General features: G+C 65.6%; 1 protein-coding gene across 1 annotated transcript; it reads right to left on the reverse strand.

Annotated features, from left to right (window-relative positions):
- Positions 1-692: 692 nt before the first annotated feature.
- Positions 693-7,982, reverse strand: LOC123350037 (complement factor properdin). Its single transcript, XM_044988370.1, has 12 exons — positions 7,919-7,982; positions 7,654-7,798; positions 6,662-6,825; positions 5,657-5,827; positions 5,068-5,150; positions 3,624-3,801; positions 3,142-3,315; positions 2,582-2,776; positions 2,299-2,410; positions 1,905-2,068; positions 1,162-1,254; positions 693-909 (listed from the first exon to the last, which is right to left on the reverse strand). Exons 1-11 carry the CDS (start codon positions 7,980-7,982, stop codon positions 1,163-1,165), a joined length of 1,542 nt encoding a protein of 513 aa, XP_044844305.1. The 3' UTR covers positions 693-909; position 1,162.
- Positions 7,983-20,772: the final 12,790 nt, after the last annotated feature.

Below are 20,772 nucleotides of genomic sequence, written 5' to 3' on the forward strand. Positions count from 1 at the left end.
GCTGGAGGTTGAGGGAGGGGGGTGTTCACGTGGGGGGCGCAGCCAGGTGGGAGAGGCCTGGGCTCCTAACTACAGCTCTCCAGCACCTCCCCCATGTGCATGCCCCTCCACCAGCAAGGCATAGAACCCAGGAGTCCTGGCTCCCAGCCCGCCCCCCCTCCGCTCTAACCACTAGACCCCACTCCCCTCCCAGAACCGGGGCGAGAACCCAGGAGTCCTGGCTCCCAGCCCCCCCCAGCTCTAACCACTAGCCCCCACTCCCCTCCCAGAGCCGGGGAGAGAACCCAGGAGTCCTAGCTCCCAGCCCTCCCCCCCCCCCCCGCTCTAACCACTAGCCCCCACTCCCCTCCCAGAACTGGGGAGAGAACCCAGGAGTCCTGGCTCCCAGCCCGCCCCCCCCCCGCTCTAACCACTAGACCCCACTCCCCTCCCAGAACTGGGGAGAGAACCCAGGAGTCCTGGCTCCCAGCCCTCCCCACCCCCCGCTCTAACCACTAGACCCCACTCCCCTCCCAGAACTGGGGAGAGAACCCAGGAGTCCTGGCTCCCAGCCCTCCCCCCCCCCCCCGCTCTAACCACTAGACCCCACTCCCCTCCCAAAACCGGGGCGAGAACCCAGGAGTCCTGGCTCCCAGCCCCACCCACTCTAACCACTAGACCCCACTCTCACACACACACACAGCCCGGCAGGGCCCAGTCTCTCTCTTTATTGTGATGGATTCCCACGCCCTGCAGCAAAGGGGATTTCTGGGGGTCGGGGTCATAACTGCGGGGGCCTGCTCTGGCCTTTCCATAGGGAGCCCCTGGAAGGAGGGAAGAGCTGCTGTCGTGGGGATCCTGAGCCCCCCTCCGCAGAAGGGGGCTGGGGCTTCCAGGGAAGCACCTTGGCCTGGCTCCTGCCAGATCAACCTGCGAAGAACAGGCAGTGAAAGGGTTAAACCAGAGAGAAAGACACACACACACACACACACACACACACACACCCCCAGGCCTCTCCCCACCAGCCAGTCCCCAGCCCGGACCAGAGCCGGCGCCCCCCAGAGGGGACAGGCCCCTGCCCCATTCCCTGCCCCCTGAGCCAGCCAGTCCCTGCCCTGGGGCTGATGGGAGCCGGCGCCCCCCAGAGGGGACAGGCCCCATTCCCTGGTATTTCTCACACACCTCAAACATCATCAGGCTCCTCCAGGAACTCGAAGCCTGCGGTGGGCCTGAGGTCTGGGCTGGCCAGGCGGGTTAACGATAACAGGGGCTGATCTGGGGGGCAGAGAACAGGTTCACGACTGCAAAACCTCAGCAGGACCCCCAGCCCCACAGAGATCCTTCCAGAGAGACCCAGCGCTTACTCCACTCCCCTCCCAGAGCCGGGGAGAGAACCCAGGAGTCCTGGCTCCCAGCCCCCCCTGCTCTAACCACTAGACCCCACTCCCCACCCAGAGCCAGGGAGAGAGCCAAGGAGTCCTGGCTCCCAGCCACCCCCACTCTAACCACTAGACCCCACTCCCCACCCAGAGCCGGGGAGAGAACCCAGGAGTCCTGGCTCCCAGCCCCCCCTGCTCTAACCACTAGACCCCACTCCCCACCCAGAGCCAGGGAGAGAGCCCAGGAGTCCTGGCTCCCAGCCACCCCCACTCTAACCACTAGACCCCACTCCCCACCCAGAGCCAGGGAGAGAACCCAGGAGTCCTGGCTCCCAGCCTCCCCTGCTCTAACCACTAGACCCCACTCCCCTCCCAGAGCCAGGGAGAGAGCCAAGGAGTCCTGGCTCCCAGCCAGCCCCGCTCTAACCACTAGACCCCACTCCCCTCCCAGAGCCGGGGAGAGAACCCAGGAGTCCTGGCTCCCAGCCCCCCCCCCTCCCACACACACACACACTCTGACCCACTCGATATCCCCCCCCAGCTCACCATATTCCTCCTCCTCCTCCTCCGGGCAGGGTGGCACATTGAGACACGGCTCCTTCTCCTCCACCTCCAGGGCCTTCCCGTCAATGGGCTCGCACTGGGGCGAGGGTTTGCCCCAGAAGCTGACGTTCACCAGCCCGGTGGTCCCCACTCTCTCGGTCACCATCCTGCGGGGGAGGAGAGAGATCAACACTGGGCTGAGCCCCCTAACACCCCCTCCCACAGGCCTCTGGATCAGACCCATGGGCCCCCACCGCTTGGTATCCTTCTCCTCCCACCTTGTAATCCTCTGGATCAGACCCATGGGGCCTCCCAACCCTGGTATCTTCACTCCTGGATCAGACCCATAGGCCCTGGTATGTCCCCCCTACCCCCACCCCCAGCCGGTCACACTCACGAAAATTTGGGGTACGTGGGTTGGCAAACGCGCTTCCGAGACTTCACGGGATTCTTCCCGCAGGGCGGGACGCAGAGACCCCAGGAACTCCAGTCTGACCACTGGCCCGCCACTGGGGAGCCAGGACAGACACCAGTCAGCTCAAGAGCCCATCTGGCCTGGTATCCCGCCTCCCCTCCCCCCAAGTCAGAACCAGGGGCCCCTGCAGCCTGGTACCCCCCCCAGACCAGACCCCCGGGGCCCTCCAGCCCAGCAACCCGCCTGCCCCACCTCGGACACTCACGGTGGCACCGATCCATGTTGTAGCAGCTGCGGATATGGATATAACTGTCCTCACAGCGCTTCCCGTCGGAGCTGCGTCCCTTGCACACCCGCGTCCGCCTCTGCTGGCCCGCGATCTCCCGGCAGCTGATGTTCCCGGTGTAACCCGGCCGGGTGCACGTGGACCACTCCCCCCACTCCGACCACTGCCCGTCCACTGCGGGGGAGACCCCCAGAGACAGCAGAGTACGACTGTGAGCCCACCCACCCACCCACCCATTGACCCATTCATTCCTCCGTTTCTACGTCCCTCCATCCCCATACGCACCCCTCCATTCACGCATCCAGCATTTTACGGCACTTTCATCCCTCCATCTTTTCCATTCCTCCCGCCATCTCTCTGTGCCTCCCACCACTTTTCTACCCCTTCATCCTCCTCCTGATCCATCCATTCTTCCTGTCCTCTATACCTCCAGTCCTCCACCCCTTGTCCCACCCCTCCACCTGCCCTCCCCTTGTTCCACCCTTCCACCTGCCCTCTCTCCCCTCGCCGGTCCTCTTTGCCTGTCCCTGCCCCCTTACCTGGGCAGGGAGTTTTGGTGTTGCAGAAATATGACCGGGTATTGAGGCCAAGACAGGCCTTCCCGCCGTGCCGTGGCGCTGGGTTGTTACAAAGACGCTTCTGCGTTACCCGGCCCAGGCCACAGGTCACCGAGCAGGGGCTGGATGTCTCCCAGTTGCTCCAGCCACCGTCCACTGGGCAGGGCGCAGGGTCAGGGAGAAAGAGACACAGGTCAGCCTGGGGACCTGGCCCGAGGCGCCGGCTCCCATCTGGCCCCAGGACGGGCGGCATCTGTGTGAGGACGCGTTTACCAGCTGGTGAATGTGTTTGTACTTTGGGTGTGTGGTTCACCCTGGACCCACCCCCCTGCACCTGTGAGCCTCAGTAGCTCAATGTCGGGCCCCTGGGTGCCAGGAGAGAAACCTCCATGATGAGCCTGGCGTCGAGCTGAGTCTTGGGAACTGAGCGGATAAGGAGAGGGGGGCAGGAGGGGCTTTCTCACCTGGGCAGAAGGGCACCCCGGGGCAAGCCTGGTCCTCATTGGCGGAGCCAGAGCAGGGGAGTCCGGGAGGGACGGCGGAAGGGGGGGGGTTGTTGCAAACGCGCCAGCGACGCTGCTGGGGCTTCTGCCCCGCTCCCTCCGGAGAGCACGTGGCAGAACAGAGACCCCATTGCCCCAGCTGCCCCAGTTACCGTGAGCTAGAGAGGGAGAGATCAGGTGTCAGTGTTGGGAGGGGCCATCCCTTCCCACCCATCCCCCCACCCAAGCACCCCCCACCCATCCATCTCTGCTCCCCCACCCACCCAACCATTCATCCATCCCTGCCCACCCATCCCCCTCATCCCCCCATCCAATTTACCATCCATCCACCACCCACATCCATCCACCGGACCATCCCGACCCGGCCGTCCACCCCCACCCAGCTGGAGTCTATTCTGACCAAGGCCACGAAACAAAGAACGAAGCCTGAATTCCCAGCAGCCTTGTCAATGTGTCGTTAGTAGATAAGGGAACAGCAGGCGGGTGGCGAACGCGTGACCAGGGATGGGCTCCTAAGGAGCCGATCACGGAGTGCGTGAGCGGCTATAGAACCGAGAGCGCGGGCGGCGTCTGTGTGAGGACGCGTTTACCAGCTGGTGAATGTGTTTGTACTTTGGGTGTGTGGTTCACCCTGGACCCACCCCCCTGCACCTGTGAGCCTCAGTAGCTCAACGTCGGGCCCCTGGGTGCCAGGAGAGAAACCTCCATGATGAGCCTGGCGTCGAGCTGAGTCTTGGGAACTGAGCGGATAAGGTCCCATCATCCACCCAACCATCCCTGTCCACTCATCCAGGTGTCCACTCACCCTTAGACCCATCCATCCATCTACCCATCCATCCCTGCCCCCACAATTCCCCCCATCCAGCTGTCTATCCACCCACCCTTACCCTAACCTATCCCTCCACCCAACTACCCATCCATCCCTACCCCCATTCTCCCATCCATCCACCCACCCACCCACCCATTCCTATCCATCCAACCGGCCATCCCCCCTCCCCACCGCAACCTACCCCTTAATCCTTCTGTCCAAGCACCCAACAATCCATCCTCCCCAATCCCACCCACCCACCCATGTATGCACCCGCCCAACCCCATCCACCTAGCCACTCATCCTTCCACCCAACAACCCATTCTCGTCCGTCCAGCCGACCACCCAACAACCATCCATCCCTGCCCCCACCCCCTCATCCGACCAGCCACCTACCCAGCCACCCATCCTCCATCCATCTTGTCCCCCACCCATCCCCCTACCCACCCAACCAGATACTCCATGATGAATGCAGTATACAAACATCTATGGAATAGAATTAGATCATAGACATGTCGGGCTGGAAGGGACCTCGGGAGGTCACCCAATCCAGCCCCTGCACGGAGGCAGGACCAAGTCAACCTAAACTATCCTGACGGGTTTGTCCAACCTCTTCCTAAACCCCTCCAACGACGGGGTCCCACAGCCCCCTTGGGAGCCGATTCTGGAACTGAGCGACCCTGAGAGTGAGAAAGTTTCTCCCAATAGCGAACCTCCGTCCCCCTGGCTGCAGATTCAGCCCTTTCCTTCTTGTCCTGCCCTCAGCGGACACGGAGAGCAATTGGCCAGTGTCCTCCTTAGAACAGCCCGTGACGGAGCTAAAGGCTGTTCTCAGGTCCCCACTCAGTCTCCTTCGCTCCAGACCACGACTTCCCGCGTCTCGCAAACGACCCTCCTATTGCCACACCCAGAATGAGATTAGCCTTCCCCACAGCCGCGGCCCGTGCTCGGCTCCTGTTCCAGTCGGGATCCGCTCGACCCCCAGATCCTTTTCCGCCGTGCGGCCGCCTAGGCCCCACTTTGTGGTTTCGCGTTTGATTTCTTTCCTCGCGTCGCACTCTGCACTTCTCCTTCTCGCATGCGGCCCGGTGGATTTCAGAGCCACTCGTCCCCTAGCCGGCTTGGGAGGCTGTCGAGTGGGACGGTGTCAAAAAAGACCCCCACGCCCCCCCCCCCCGTTACTCACTGGGGCAGATCTTGTTGGTGTCGCAGGACTGGGTGTCCGTGCCGGGGCCGAGGCAGGAGCCCCCGCAGATGGGCGCCGGCTCGGTGCAGCTACGGAGGCGCTTCCTCACCCCCTCGGCGCAAGTCACGGAGCAGGAGCTCCAGGGGCCCCAGGCCGACCAGCCCCCCATCACTGTGGGGGGTTGGGGGGAGAGGGTCAGTGGCAGATTGGGGTGGGGACCTGAGGCTGCCCCCTCCCCATTCCAGAGACCCCCCTCCCCACCTGAGACCACCCACCCACCTGCCCTTCCCATGAGATCCCCTCCCCCTACACACCCCTCCCCAGAGACCCTGCCTGCCCCCCGCCCACCCCTCAGAGCCCAGCCCCGATAGGGGGTGACCAACCGCCCCCCCCCCCCCCGTGATCCCTCGTCCCAGCCCCCATCACTGCCATGGGCCTCTCTGCAGCTCGAAACAGGAAGTTTCCACTCCCAGCTGTTGGGGGGGGGGGCTGGGAGGAACCAGCCCCCATAGGAGGGAAGTGAAAGTGCTGAATCTGCCAGCGAGAGGGAGAAGCCTGGGGGACTCCCAGTTACTCCAGCCCCAGCCTCTCCCAGCAGGGGGCGCTGTGGGGTGCAGGGCTGGGTGACGTGGGGTGCTGTCTGCATGGGGTGGAGGTCTCCAGCAGGGGGCGCTGTGGGCCACAGGGGGCTCTGGCCATGGGGGGCGCTGTGGGGCACTGGCCGTGGGGGGCACTGTGGGGCACAGGGGGCTCGGGCCATGGGGGGCGCTGTGGGGCACAGGGGGCTCGGACCATGGGGGGCGCTGGGGGGCACAGGGGGCTCTGGCCGTGGGGGGCGCTGTGGGGCACAGGGGGCTCGGGCCATGGGGGGCACTGTGGGGCACAGGGAGCACTGGCTGTGAAGGGCGCCGTGGGGCACAGGGGGCTCTGGCTCTGTGGGGCACAGGGGGTCACTGGCCCGGGGGCGCTGTGGGGCGCTGGCGGAGGGGGGCTGGGGGGACTCACCGGGGCAGCAATCCTTCAGGCTGCAGGCGCGAATCTCCCACCTCTTGCGGGGGCCGTTGGAGCACTGGCCCTGCCCCAGGCAGGTCTGGCTGCGTCTCTGCACCCCCTCCCCGCAGGACATGGAGCAGGGCCCCCAGGGCGTCCAGTGGCTCCACTCGGCCTGGCTGTGGGGGGGGCAGAGGGTTCAGGGGGGCTGGGGTTAGGGGCGAGGGCAGGGCTGGCAGGGCGCCCCGGTGCGGGGCGGGTACCCGTAGGTGGGGTTCAGGCAGCGGGGGAGGGGCTCTGGGGGGGCACTCACCGGCAGGACAGGCAGGGCGCCCCGGCGCGGGGCCGGTAGCAGGAGTTGGGGTTGAGGGAGGGGGGGAGGTGCTCTGGGGGGGCACTCACCGGCAGGACTGGCAGGGCGCCCCGGCGCGGGGCCGGTACCCGTAGGTGGGGTTTAGGCAGCGGGGGAGAGGCTCTGGGGGGGGGCACTCACCGGCAGGACTGGCAGGGCGCCCCGGCACGGGGCCGGTACCCGGAGGTGGGGTTCAGGCAGCGGGGGGGGGCTCTGGGGAGGTTCGGGGGGGGGCTCTGGGGGGCACTCACCGGCAGGACTGGCAGGGCGCCCCGGCGGGGGCCGGTACCCGTAGGTGGGGTTCAGGCAGCGGGGGGGGGACTCTGGGGGGGGGCACTCACCGGCAGGACTGGCAGGGCGCCCCGGCGCGGGGCCGGTACCCGTAGGTGGGGTTCAGGCAGCGGTGGGGGGGGGCTGTGGGGGGGCCGGGGGGGGCGCTGGGGGGGCACTCACCGGCAGGACGGGCAGGGCGCCCCGGCGCGGGGCCGGTACCCGTAGGTGGGGTTCAGGCAGCGGGGGGGGGGGCTCTGGGGGGGTTCGGGGGGGGGCTCTGGGGGGGCACTCACCGGCAGGACTGGCAGGGCGCCCCGGCGCGGGGCCGGTACCCGTAGGTGGGGTTTAGGCAGCGGGGGGGGGGCTCTGGGGGGGCACTCACCGGCAGGACTGGCAGGGCGCCCCGGCGCGGGGCCGGTACCCGTAGGTGGGGTTTAGGCAGCAGTCAGCCTGGGAGATGTCCTCGCCCAGCAGCTCCTTGCACCTGCCGGCCCCGAATTGCTCGTAGCAAAGCCCATCCTGGGCACCTGCAAGGGGCGGGGGGGGGGGGGGGGGGGAAGGGGTGTTGATTAGCCGGAGGGTCAGGCAGATGGGGGGGGACCCCACTCGGCTCAGACACAACCCCCCCCCAGCCCCCAGCCCGGTACCTGCAGGTGGGGCCAGAGCCCAGCACAGCACCAGCAAGAGGCCAGAGGTCACGGCCCCCTCCATGGGGCTGGCACAGACGGACGGACGGACGGACGGCGGCTGCACAGAAGCTCACCAGGGAGCGACTGAGCCGTGGGGGTGGGGCGGGGGGAGGAAATTCCCATCAGCCACTCCCCCCCCCCGCCCCCCAGGACTTCCCCCTGGGATTTGCTCTGCCAGGGGGCGGGTTGAGGGGGGGACCTGAGCCTCTGCAGCCCTGAGCCATCCCCTTGCAGCTCCCTGGGGGGCAGTGCGGGGGGGGACCCCCATCCCCCCCCCCCACGGCCGAGGGCCCCTCTCCATGCCTAGCTGGGACCTTGGACTTTTGCTCCCTGGCTCTGGCCGGGACGAGGAGCCGGCCAGGCCTGGGCTCAGCGGGGAAGTGTGTGTGGGGGGGTCTCCTATGCCCCCAGCTGCCTCCCCACGGGGAGGTGTCAGAGATCACCAGCAACGGGGGGGGGGCCTGTCACCCCTCCACCTTGTAACTTGGGGGGGATTTCATGCTGCCCCACTGTGGTTCCGAGCACACAGAAAGTCCCCCCATCTGCCTCCCCCCACCATACAGGGGCCCCCCTGCCTCCCCCTGCCGTGCATGGCCCCCCACCTGCCTCCCCCCCCATACAGGGACCCCCCCATCTGCCCCCCCATATTTATAACTGCCGGGTCCTTGGGCTCCCCCGTCCAGTTCGACACCCTCCCAAGAAGCGAACACCCTGTCCCCCCTTATCAGCTCAGCGTGGCCCCACCCTCCGAGCCGCTGGGACTGGCCCCGGGGGGGAACCAAATAGTCGGCGCACGGACGAGATGAACCCACGGGGGCCCAGGCGAGAGCAGGCAGGGACCCACCATGGACGGAACGTCCCAGAGCCCCAACCTGCGGCCTCACCCGGTGCCCCCCCGGCTCAGTGCCAGGGGCTCAGAGCCGCAGTCCCCCCCCCTGCACCCCTCAGCGAGAGGGGGCCTGGCCTGTCCCAGGCCTGGCGCAGCCCAGCCCCCCGGGCTCGTCCGGCACCGGCAGGGGCCCGGCCCTAGGCTCGGCGGTGCCGGGTGCTACAGTCAACAATCAGCCCCACCTGGCGCCATGGGGAGAGGCCACAGCTGCCCCCCACGTGGGGGCCGACAAGCTCCGAGCGGCCCGTGTGCCAGTGAGAGACCGGCCGCGACGTGTGCGTACACCCAGCCCCGGTTCTCCCCTTGGGGTGTCTGGACCCTGATTGCCATGGGGGAGCCCAGGGCTCAGCTACGAGGGGGCTGCGGGTCGGGAGTGAGGGGCACCGGCAGAGCTGGGGGGTCCCAGGGCTGGGCGAGCAGGGGCTGCAGGTCAGGAGTGAGGGGCACAGGCAGGGCTGGGGGGAACCCCAGGGCTGGGCGAGCAGGGGCTGCGGGTCGGGGAGTGAGGGGCACCGGCAGGGCTGGGGGAACCCAGGGCTGGGCGAGCAGGGGCTGCAGGTCGGGAGTGAGGGGCACTGGCAGGGCTGGGGGGAACCCCAGGGCTGGGCGAGCAGGGGCTGCGGGTCGGGAGTGAGGGGCACTGGCAGAGCTGGGGGGAGCCAGGGCTGGGCTAGCAGGGGCTGCATCCTGGACCTTGGCCTGGAAACCTGCCGGCCGGGGGCACGGCGGGGACAGGACACATGTGAGCGAGGAACGAGGAAGGACCTGGCTTCCAGGGAAACCAAACCCCTTGAGTCAGCAGCTGCGTGGAGCCAGGAGGCTGAACAAACAAGCCAGCGGGCGAAGGGCCAGCCCAAGAGACGAGAGCTTAATCCGGCTCCACCAGTCCTGTTTATGGCCAACCAGTTCCCCGCCTCGGGCACCGTCCAGGGGAGCGCGGACGTCGCCTGGACCCAGCACCCTGGGGTGACCAGACAGCAAGTGTGAAAAATCGGGACGGTGGGGGGGGGGGAATAGGAGCCTATATAAGAAAAAGACCCAAAAATCGGGACCGTCCCTATAAAATCGGGACCTCTGGTCACCCTGCAGCACCCGGGCGGCCCCCGGGGCGCGTGGGGTCGGAAGAAGAGGCACTTTTTTCCCCTCGCGTGCAGGCCTGGGCTAGCTCATCCTGCGACGCGACTGGGTCCCACGAGATCGGGGACCCCTGCACCAGCCAACGGGGGCGATGCCCCGGGAAAGTCACCGCAACAGAGCGATGTGGCGTCAGCCACCGAGGCAGCAGTGGGGACGTGATTGGTGGAACGTAGGCGCCACGAGGATGTGATTGGTGGAACGTAGGTGCTGGGGTGATGTGATTGGTGGAATGTAGGCGCCACGGGGACGTGATTGGTGGAACATAGTTGCCACGGGGACGTGATTGGTGGAACGTAGGTGCCACGGGGACGTGATTGGTGGGACGTAGGCACCACGGGGACGTGATTGGTGGAACATAGTTGCCACGGAGACGTGATTGGTGGAACGTAGGTGCCACGGGGATGTGATTGGTGGGACGTAGGCACCACGGGGACGTGATTGGTGGAACGTAGGTGCTGGGGTGACGTGATTGATGGAACATAGGCACCACAGGGATGTGATTGGTGGAACGTAGGCATCACAGTTGTTATGCTTATAAGAAGCACCCAGGATCTTTTTAAAGGGGAGAAGGCAACACACCGCGGTTCTTGGGAGTACAATTTAAGCACAAAAATCAGCATATCCTTCCATTCACACACACCCACACACCACACACCCCCCTCACAGCCACACACATACACACACGCACCACACCCACACCTCACAGCCACATACATCCGTGCGCGCACACACACCTCATAGCCACACACACACCCCCGCGCACACACACCTCACAGCGACACATAGCCAGACACCCACGCCCACACACACCCCCATGCATACAAACACACCACACACCCCTCACAGCCACACACACAGACCCCACCCCCACATACACCCGCCAGCCCCGAAAGGTTTTGCAGCTGGATCTCATGGTTACCAGTCCTTAGTGTCGCTCGGTCAGAGCCAGTGGCAGCTAAAACCGCACATGAGGGCGGGGAGCCGGGCCGCTGCCGAATGCGTTTGAAGCTCCGATGTTGATGCAGAACAAACCCAAAGTCCCCTGGCAGCACATGGCAACCGGCCAAACAACACAAGACGAAAACACAAAACACAATCTTTGTTGCAACAGTGGATTCGTGGTATTCTGGGCTGCTCTTCAGCTGGTACCAGATTTTCCTGATTTTCTGAAAGCCCAAAAGACCCCGTTTCTACCCCTTTGGGGGTGAAAGATTCTTGCTTAAAATACCCCTTCCTCTTACAAATACCCTTGCTGATTGCAGGCAAAGCAGAGGGATTAACCCCACACTCCCCTGTGTGTTCCCTCTACAGGCTGGCCAGGTTGCAATGGCTTCTGCTTTTTAAGGGTGAATGATCCCACTGGTCAGTTATTAAATTCAGGCGGTGGCGTGCCTCAGTTTCCCTCCTTATCCAGCAGACCGAATTTGTAATGTTTTTTTCTGCTGTGCTCAGCTTTAAGTTTATTCACAGGTGATAGCTGAGAAGCCTCGTTACCCTACGACCTTAAAGGTGTTTTCCCCAAATCATACACACTCTGCATTGTCACAGGGGTGCTTAGTAACGTGAAACGTATCCCCGGTGTTCAATATTCACATCGAGTCTATTAAAAGTCTCTCGTTACGCCCTGGCTTTTATTTAGCCCATCCGTTCCTGAGGTCAGGGTGTTCAACGGCCTTTCGAAATCTTTGCGCAGGCTTCAATTTCATGGTATCCTTGGGGTTTGGGTGCATTAAAAGACGGGGTGTCGCACACGTAAGCAGCCCCCCTGCGCCCCTGGCTCAGCTTTCAGCACTGAATCCACACACACAAGTTTAGATTTTTTTAAACTGAGGGTTAACCTGGCTTAGATTTGACTCCTTTCCTCACCTTCCTTTAGAGGGTCATAACTTGAACCTTTGGGTTTCAGGCAGTTTGTTTGCTGGCCAGGTCTGTTCATGTGGCTCCTCTGCGCTGCCGTTTGTGGGCAGGTCTCTCCTTCCTCTATCACTTAGGGAATTTGCAGCTCGGTGGGGGTTGGGGTGTGGCAGGGGGGTGAGGGCTCCAGCTGGGGGTGCGGGCTCTGGGGTGGGGCTGGGGATGAGGGGCTGGGGGTGCAGGAGGGGGCTCTGGACTGGCCCTGAGGGGTTGGAGGGCGGGAGGGGGGTCAGGGCTGAGGCAGGGGGTTGGGATGCAGGCTCCAGGCCGCGCCGTTCCCCTTATGCTCTTTCAGCAAATCTGACTCCGCTGCCCGTAGTCTAACGGGTTTAAAGCGGATTGTCCCGCGGCCGGGATTCTTTGCAGACAGACACCTCCGCCCGCTCGGATCTCCCCATTCCCAGCATTGCCGCTGGGATCTGAATTCCCCAGGCCTGGACTCGCTCGTCCCTCCGGGCTCGCAGGGAGTTAGTGTCTGTGGCCCGCCGGCTGCTCTGGGCCCGATCCTGCTTTCCTCGAACCGCCCCTTCCCCGGGCCCAGGCCTCGTCCCGTAACCATTTAGCAAGGGGGGGGCTCCTCAACTAGGCCCCCCCCCACTGGACTTTCCCCTCTGGGGGGCCAGGCCTCAGCAGACCCCGGGCCCGAGCCTGGTCCGTCTGCAGGCGCAGCGGGACCGTCCCACACGCGGCCACGGGAGGGCGCCCCTGACCACAAAACACGCAGGGCCAGAAACCCTCTGCGGCAGACGGGTTCCTAAAAAGCGGGGGGAAGCTCAGATGGGAAGGAGCGAGGGGCACGGGGGGGGGGGCGGGAGCCTAGGGCTGGGCTAGCAGGGGCTGCGGGTCGGGAGTGAGGGGCACCGGCAGAGCTGGGGGGGCAGGGGCTGCGGGTCGGGAGTGAGGGGCACCGGCAGAGTTAACGCCCTGCAGCCGCCGTCCTGCAGACGCGGGGGGGGGGTCTCCCCCTCTCTCAGGGACAGAGAAGCAGGGAGTGAACCCCTGGAAGTCATCTGGCAGCGTCACCCCTGTGACTCCTACAGCCTCCCTGCTATGAGGGGATGGGACAGAATGAACCCAGGAGTCCGGGATCCCAGCCCCCCCCTCTAACCACTAGACCCCCCTCCCCTCCCAGAGCCGGACAGAGAACCCAGGAGTCCGGGATCCCAGCCCCCCCCTCTAACCTCTAGACCCCCCTCCCAGAGCCGGGCAGAGAACCCAGGAGTCCGGGCTCCCAGCCCCCCCCCTCCCAGAGCCGGGCAGAGAACCCAGGAGTCCGGGCTCCCCCTCCCCAGTCTTGTCACCCGCCAAGGGCTGAGTCGATCCCCCATGACGTCACCGCCCCTCCCCCTTGCGATGTGGTCTCCTTGTGGGTGGCCCCTCGCCCCCCATTGGCCGGAGCCGCCTGTCCGTCATCCGGGGGGGCGTGATTAGGCTGTTTCCTCCCCACCCCCAGCAGCTGGTGCCGGGACTCCGAGAGGCGAGTGGGAGCCGGGGCGGCCCGAGCGCCAGGTGGGGTGGGGGGCGGGGCCGCCTCCCGGGGTCCCCCCTGCGCCCCCTGCCCGCCCCGATGGCCGCCTGGCCTGTCCCTCCATCCGCCTGTCTGTCCAGCACCCGTCTGTCCGTCTGTCCACCCACCACGTGTCCATCCACCTGTCCGTCCATCACCCGTCTGTCCACCCGTCCATCTATCTGTCCAGCACCCACCTGTCTGTCTGTCCACCCACCACGTGCCCATCCACCTGTCCGTCCATCACCCGTCTGTCCACCCGTCCATCTATCTGTCCAGCACCCACCTGTCTGTCCGTCCACCCACCACGTGCCCATCCACCTGTCCGTCCATCACCCGTCTGTCCACCCGTCCATCCGTCTGTCCGTCCATCCGTCTATCTGTCCAGCACCCACCTGTCTGTCCGTCCATCCATCCTTCTGTCCACCCACCACGTGTCCATCCACCTGTCCGTCCATCACCCATCTGTCCGTCCGTCCATCTATCTGTCCAGCACCCACCTGTCTGTCTGTCCACCCACCACGTGTCCATCCACCTGTCCGTCCATCACCCGTCTGTCCACCCGTCCATCTATCTGTCCAGCACCCACCTGTCTGTCTGTCCACCCACCACGTGTCCATCCACCTGTCCGTCCATCACCCGTCTGTCCACTCGTCCATCTATCTGCCCAGCACCCACCTGTCTGTCCGTCCATCCATCCTTCTGTCCACCCACCACGTGTCCATCCACCTGTTCCGTCCATCCGTCTGTCCACCCGTCCATCTATCTGCCCAGCACCCACCTGTCTGTCCGTCCATCCATCCTTCTGTCCACCCACCACGTGTCCATCCACCTGTCCGTCCATCACCCGTCTGTCCATCCGTCCATCTATCTGCCCAGCACCCACCTGTCTGTCTGTCCACCCACCACGTGTCCATCCACCACGTGCCCATCCACCTGTCCGGCCACCTCTCTGTCCGTCCATCCGTCTGTGAGTGATCAGGACAAACCCCAAAGAGGAAGTTTGAGTCAGTGGGTGACGGTGGGGGGCTGGGAGCCAGGACTCCTGGGTTCTTCCCAGCGAAGTAGATGAGTCGCTCCACAGGGGCAGGTGTAGTGAGGCCGGTCCGGTGCGTCTGTCCATCGCTGGTTGGTTCTGCCCCAGGGGTCGCTGGCACCCACGGACTTTTCTTTTCCAACTTGAGCAGAATAAGGAGCCGGGCCCCGAGAGCCGTTTCGCCGGCAGCTCCCCACACGGCAGCTCCGCGCTAGGAACCCACGATGGGGGTTTGTTTTCCGTTCCCAACCCTCCCCTGGGAGCCTTTGGAGTCAGTCGGATCCAGGGGAAAGCCTGGATAGCAGCGTATGAAACGGCAGGGACAGCATCTGTCTAACTATCCCGCTAACCCCACCCACCCACCCACCCATCCATCCCCAAAAAACCCCCTCTCTATCTACCTACCTACCTGCTAACCCCACCCATCCATCCATCCCCATCTACCCACCCACCCATCCATCCATCCATCCCCATCTACCCACCCACCCATCCATCCATCCATCCCCATCTACCCACCCACTCATCCCAAACCCCCCCTCTCTATCTACCTACCTACCTGCTAACCCCACCCATCCATCCATCCATCCCCATCTACCCACCCACTCATCCCAAACCCCCCCTCTCTATCTACCTACCTACCTGCTAACCCCACCCATCCATCCATCCCCATCTACCCATCCCATCCATCCCCATCTACCCCATCTACCTACCCATCCATCCATCCCAAAAACCCCTCTCTATCTATCTACCTATCCCGCTAACCCCCCCCATCCATCCATACATCCCACCCTACCCACCGACTCAACCCAACCAAAAAAAACCCTCTCTATCTACCTACCTACCTGCTAACCCCTCCCACCCATCCCCATCTACCCACCCATCCATCCCCATCTACCCACCCACTCATCCCAAAAACCCCTCTCTATCTACCTACCTACCTGCTAACCCCACCCATCCATCCATCCCCATCTACCCCATGTATCTACCCACCCACTCATCCATCCCAAAAAAAACCCTCTCTATCTACCTACCTACCTGCTAACCCCACCCACCCATCCCATCTACCCACCCATCCATCCCCATCTACCACCCACTCATCCCAAAAAACCCTCTCTATCTACCTACCTACCCGCTAACCCCACCCATCCATCCCCATCTACCCACCCATCCACCCATCCATCCCCAACCCCCCTCTTTATCTATCTACCTAACTGCTAACCCCACCCATCCATCTGCCCCAGATAAAACCCCTCTGTCTACCCATCCATCCATCCCAATAACCCCCTCTATATCTATCTACCTATCCCACTAATCCCGCTATCCATCTGCCCCCAGATACAACCCCTCTGTCTACCCATCCATCCATCCCATCTACCTCATGTATCTATCCATCCATCCATCCATCCATCCTAATAATCCCATCTATCTATCTATCTATCTATCCCCAAACACACCCTCTATCTATCCCTCCATCCCCACACTATTCCTGGGGGAATTCTGCACCACTTCCCATGCACAGAATTTATGTCCCCTGCAGATTTCTTTGCTTCCCCACAGAACAATGACTTTCTGACAGGGAAGCAAAGGGAAACCACAAGAGCAGTCACGTGACCCTCCCCAGCAGTCCATTCCGGGGGCCCAGGGCAGCTGGCAGGGAGGTAAATCACTATGGGGCAGGGCGGGACTGGGGAAGACCCAGCGCCTACCCTGCGCCGGGCTCAGCTGCTAGTCCCAGCCGGTCTGGGGAGGCCAGGACGTCCTCCTCCCCTGCACGGCATCCGGGACCGGGGCTGGGTCAGACCCACCCCCAGATTTCTCCCCTGGCTGTAGGAAGCTCTGCAACCCGCCCCCCCCCCCACACACACACACTCACTCGCTTCCTCCACCGTCGCTCCTCAGCTGCGGGGGATGGATCCCGGTACGAGAAGCTGCTCCCGCATCCGCCCAACCCCTGTGCATCCAGCCCCTCCCCCCCGCACTCAGAACTGCCCCCGATAAGCCCCCCTCCCCTTGCACCTGGATCCCCACCCCACTGAGCCCCAACCAGCTGCACCTGGATCCCCACCCCACTGAGCCCCACTCCCCCAGCATCTGCCCCCCCCCACACCCAGACCCCCAAGCACCTTCACCGGACCCCCCTGCACGTCTGTTACTGTCGCACCCAGAACCCCCCCACCAGCCCCTGTGCATCCAGCTCCACCCCACACCCGTATCCCCCACTGAGCCGCCCGCACCCAGATTGCCCCACACAGAACCTTCTCACCCACAGCTGGATCCCCTCCCCCACTTGGCTCCTGCCGTGCTGAGCTGCCTGCCGGCACCTGGCACGGAGGGGCAGGGCCCTGGGGTGTTTCTGGGGCAGGCCCGGTCCTTGCGCTGTGCCAGGGTTGGGTGCAGCCTCACCGCTGAGTCCGTGTCTCGGGGGGGTGTGTGGGGGGGGGTGCACAGGGATCTCCCACCTCTGTGCCGCCAGTGGCCTCCGCTCCCCAAGGCCAGGCTGGCGCCTCTGCAAATAAAAGTTGCAGAATTTTAAAATATTGTGCACAGAATTTTTATATTTTTTTTGGTGCCGAATTTTTTATTCTTTGGCGCAGAATTCCCCCAGGACTACCACACGCCTCCTCAGGCCACCCCACCCCCCGCATACACCCCATCTGTCGCCCTATGCCCCATGCATCTGTGCCCCTGCACCCCATCCCGCTAGCTTCACACCCGTTCTCTGGCCATTCACGTACCCGACCAGCGAGCGATAAACGTATCTGGGAGCAAACCAGACCCGGTGCCCCCTAGAGGGGACAGGCCCGGTGCCCCAGTCCCCACCCCCCGAGCCCCCCGCCCTGGGGCCAGAAGGGAGCCAGTGCCCCCCTGAGCCAGCCAGTCCCTGCCCTGGGCCCCGGCGGGAGCCCACACTGGGTATCCAGCAGGGGGCGCCCCCGGGCACACCCAGGGAGATGCCCTTGTTCCCCCCCCCGTGCCCCGCCCAGGGTGTGCGGATGCAGCCTCAGGAATGGGGTCAGCCCAGAGCAGGGGCTTCTGGGAACTGGCTCAATTATTCAAGAGCCTCATCAATATTCATGAGCCTCCTGCTCCAAACTGTCAGATCCTGGAAGGGGAAACCAGGCAACTGTGGGTGTGAGATTCCCACCCCCACCCTCAGCTGAACTGCTCCCCCCTCCCCCTGCCAAGCCGGGGAGAGAACCCAGGAGTCCGGGCTCCCGGCTCTCACCACCAGACCCCACTCCCCTCCCAGAGCCGGGGAGAGAACCCAGGAGTCCTGGCTCCCAGCCCCCCCTCCTCCCACCTCCGCACTTTCACTTTGATCCCTTGTTTTTGGTTTTTAAGCTGTTTCCTGCTCCCCGCCTCCCCCAGCACAGAGCCTGGGAATGTGGCCATAGGGCAGAGCTGGGGCGGGGGGAACCCCAGGGCTGGGCTGGCAGGGGCTGCGGGTCGGGAGTGAGGGGCACCGGCAGAGCTGGGGGTGGGGAGCCCAGGGCTGATGCGCCTCCATCCCAAACACCCCCCCCCTTCTCCAGCGGGTCTATTTTTAGACGCCCCTTCATGACGTTTGGCTTCTGTTGCTGCTGCTCCAGGCTGGAAGCAAATCATCCTCCCCGCCCCATGCCTGGCACCCAGCCAATATCTAGGCCTTGTCTCCCCCAGCCCTGCCAGTGCCCCTCACTCCTGACCCGCAGCCCCCTGCCAGCCCCGCCATAACCCCCCCAGCCCTGCTGGTGCCCCTCACTCCCGACCCGCAGCCCCCTGCCAGCCCCGCCATAACCCCCCCAGCCCTGCCGGTGCCCCTCACTCCCGACCCGCAGCCCCCTGCCAGCCCCGCCATAACCCCCCCAGCCCTGCCGGTGCCCCCCACTCCCAACCCGCAGCCCCCTGCCAGCCCAGCCATGACCCCCCCAGCCGTGCCAGTGCCCCTCACTCCCGACCCGCAGCCCCCTGCCAGCCCAGCCATAACCCCCCCAGCCCTGCTGGTGCCCCCCACTCCCGACCCGCCGCCCCCTGCCAGCCCAGCCATGACACCCCCAGCCGTGCCTGTGCCCCCCACTCCCAACCCGCAGCCCCCTGCCAGCCCAGCCATGACCCCCCCAGCCGTGCCAGTGCCCCTCACTCCGGACCCGCAGCCCCCTGCCAGCCCAGCCATAACCCCCCCAGCCCTGCCAGTGCCCCTCACTCCTGACCCGCAGCCCCCTGCCAGCCCAGCCATGACCCCCCCAGCCCTGCCGGTGCCCCCCACTCCCGACCCGCAGCCCCTCCTAGCCCAGCCATGACCCCCCCAGCCCTGCCGGTGCCCCCCACTCCCGATCCCTCACTCCCTACAAGCGACAGGTTGGGCTTGAGGCCCCCGTCAGCCCCTCCCCTGTGTGGTGCTGGAGGGAGGGGCCAGGAGTTGGGGGTGCTTTGCAGCAGGGGTGGGGTGGGGGGAAGCTGGTGCTTTGCATTGATTTAAGTAGGTCAGCAATTACCCAGCATTCCCTGCTGCTGCCAGCCCCCTATGCCAGCAAATCCCCACGTGCCACCTGGAAAGGACAGATTGGGGGTGCAGCACCCTGGGCGGGGGCGGAAACACACCCATCCCCCGACAACAGCAGGCAGGGCCGGGTGCTGGGGGTCACCGTGGGGCAGGGGGCTCGGCTGGGGGGGTGCCGTGGAGAGGGGGCTGGGGGGGGCTGGGCAGGGGGTGCTCTCCCCTTGCAGGCAGGGCGGGGCACCGAGGGGAGCTGGGGGGCAGGGAGCAGGACGGGGGGTACAGCAGGGGGGCTGGGCAGGGGCGCTCTCCCCTGGCACTCAGGGCTGGGCGCTCTGGGGCGTGGGGGACTCTCCATGCTGGTGTCCATTGATGTCTCCCTCCCTCTTTCCCAGGTGCCCTCGGGGCACCAGCTCCCGTAGCGTCTCCTCCGCCGGCCGCACCCCCCCCCCCCCGCGCCCTCTCCTCCGGGGGACGCCCGCTGGCCCGGGACGAGGATGCTGCTCCAGGCCAGCCGCCCGCTGGCCTCCTGCCCGCCGCAGTGCGTCTGCGACACCCGGCCCTGGCTCACCCCCCAGTCCCTCTACCGCCAGGCCCGCACGGTGGACTGCACCGACCTGCTGCTCACCCGGGTGCTGCCCGGCTGCGCCCCAGACACCCAGGTCCTGCTGCTGCAGAGCAAGGAGATCGCCCGGCTCTCCGGCGAGCTCCGGCGCCTGCCCAACCTGACCGAGCTGGCCCTGTCCCAGAACCGCCGGCCTGCCCCGCCTCCTCACCCTCTACCTGGAGGAGAACCAGCTGGAGGAGCTGCCCGAGCGCTGCCTGCGGGGGCTGCCTCAATCACAACCGCCTGGTCTACTTCGCCGGCCTGAACCGGCTGCTGCGGCTGCACCTCAGTGCCAAGCGGCTGCGGGCCGTGGACCCCCGCTGGGTCCTGGAGATCCTCATGATCGGCGAGAACCCCGGATTGGTGCTGGCCGGCCTGGGGCTGCGGGACCTGCCGCCCGAGGCCTTCCAGGGGCTCGCGGAGCTGGAGAGCCCCTCGCTCTTCCGCAACCGGCTGGCCCGGGTGCCGGCGCCCGCCCTGCGCCGCCCGCCCCTGCTCAAGTTCCTGGACCCCGTTGGGGAGCTGCGGGCGGGCGGGCGATTGGAGGAGCTGAGCCTGAGCACCCTGGAGCCGCTCACCGGGGTGGCCGAGGGGGCCTTCCACGGGCTGCCCCAGCTGGACCTGAGCCACAACCCCCGGCTGCCCTATCTGCACCCGGCCGGCTTGCGGGGGGCCACGGCCCTGCGCTCCTGCTGGCCACCGACGGGGCCCTGGCGCTGCTGCCCGCCCAGCTGCTGGCTTCCCTGCCCAGCCTGGCTGCCCTCAGCCTCCGGGGCAACCCGCTGCGCTGCCACTGCCCGGCTGCCTGGCGCGGCTGGGGCTGCTGGAGCCCGGGGCCACCCTCTGCGCGGCCCCGCCGGGTGCAGCCGGCCGGGCGCTGCGGGAGGGGCTGCAGGGCAATGGGGGCCAGGGCTGCCCCCGGCGTTCCCCACCCCCCCAGGGCTGGCCCGAGAGGCTGGTGGTGGCGCCCGGCGGCTCCGTCACCCTGAGCTGCCCGGCCAGTGCTGAGCCGCCCCCGGAGATCTCCTGGCTGGGGCCGGCTGGGGAGAGGCTGCCCGGCTTGGGGGGTGGCCTGGAGCTGGTCGGGGGCCCGTGCCGGGCAGTACACCTGTGTGGCGTGGAACGAGGCGGGCTCTGCCAGCCGCGCCCTGATGCTGGAGGTGCTGGGGGGTGCAGGGTGGAGGGACGGGGGCTCGGGGTGAGCTGGGGGGCAGGGGTGTCCAGCCTTGCTCACGAAGGATGTCC

This window comes from Mauremys mutica, chromosome 15, assembly GCF_020497125.1.
Source record: "Mauremys mutica isolate MM-2020 ecotype Southern chromosome 15, ASM2049712v1, whole genome shotgun sequence".
NCBI classification, from domain to species: Eukaryota; Metazoa; Chordata; order Testudines; family Geoemydidae; genus Mauremys; species Mauremys mutica.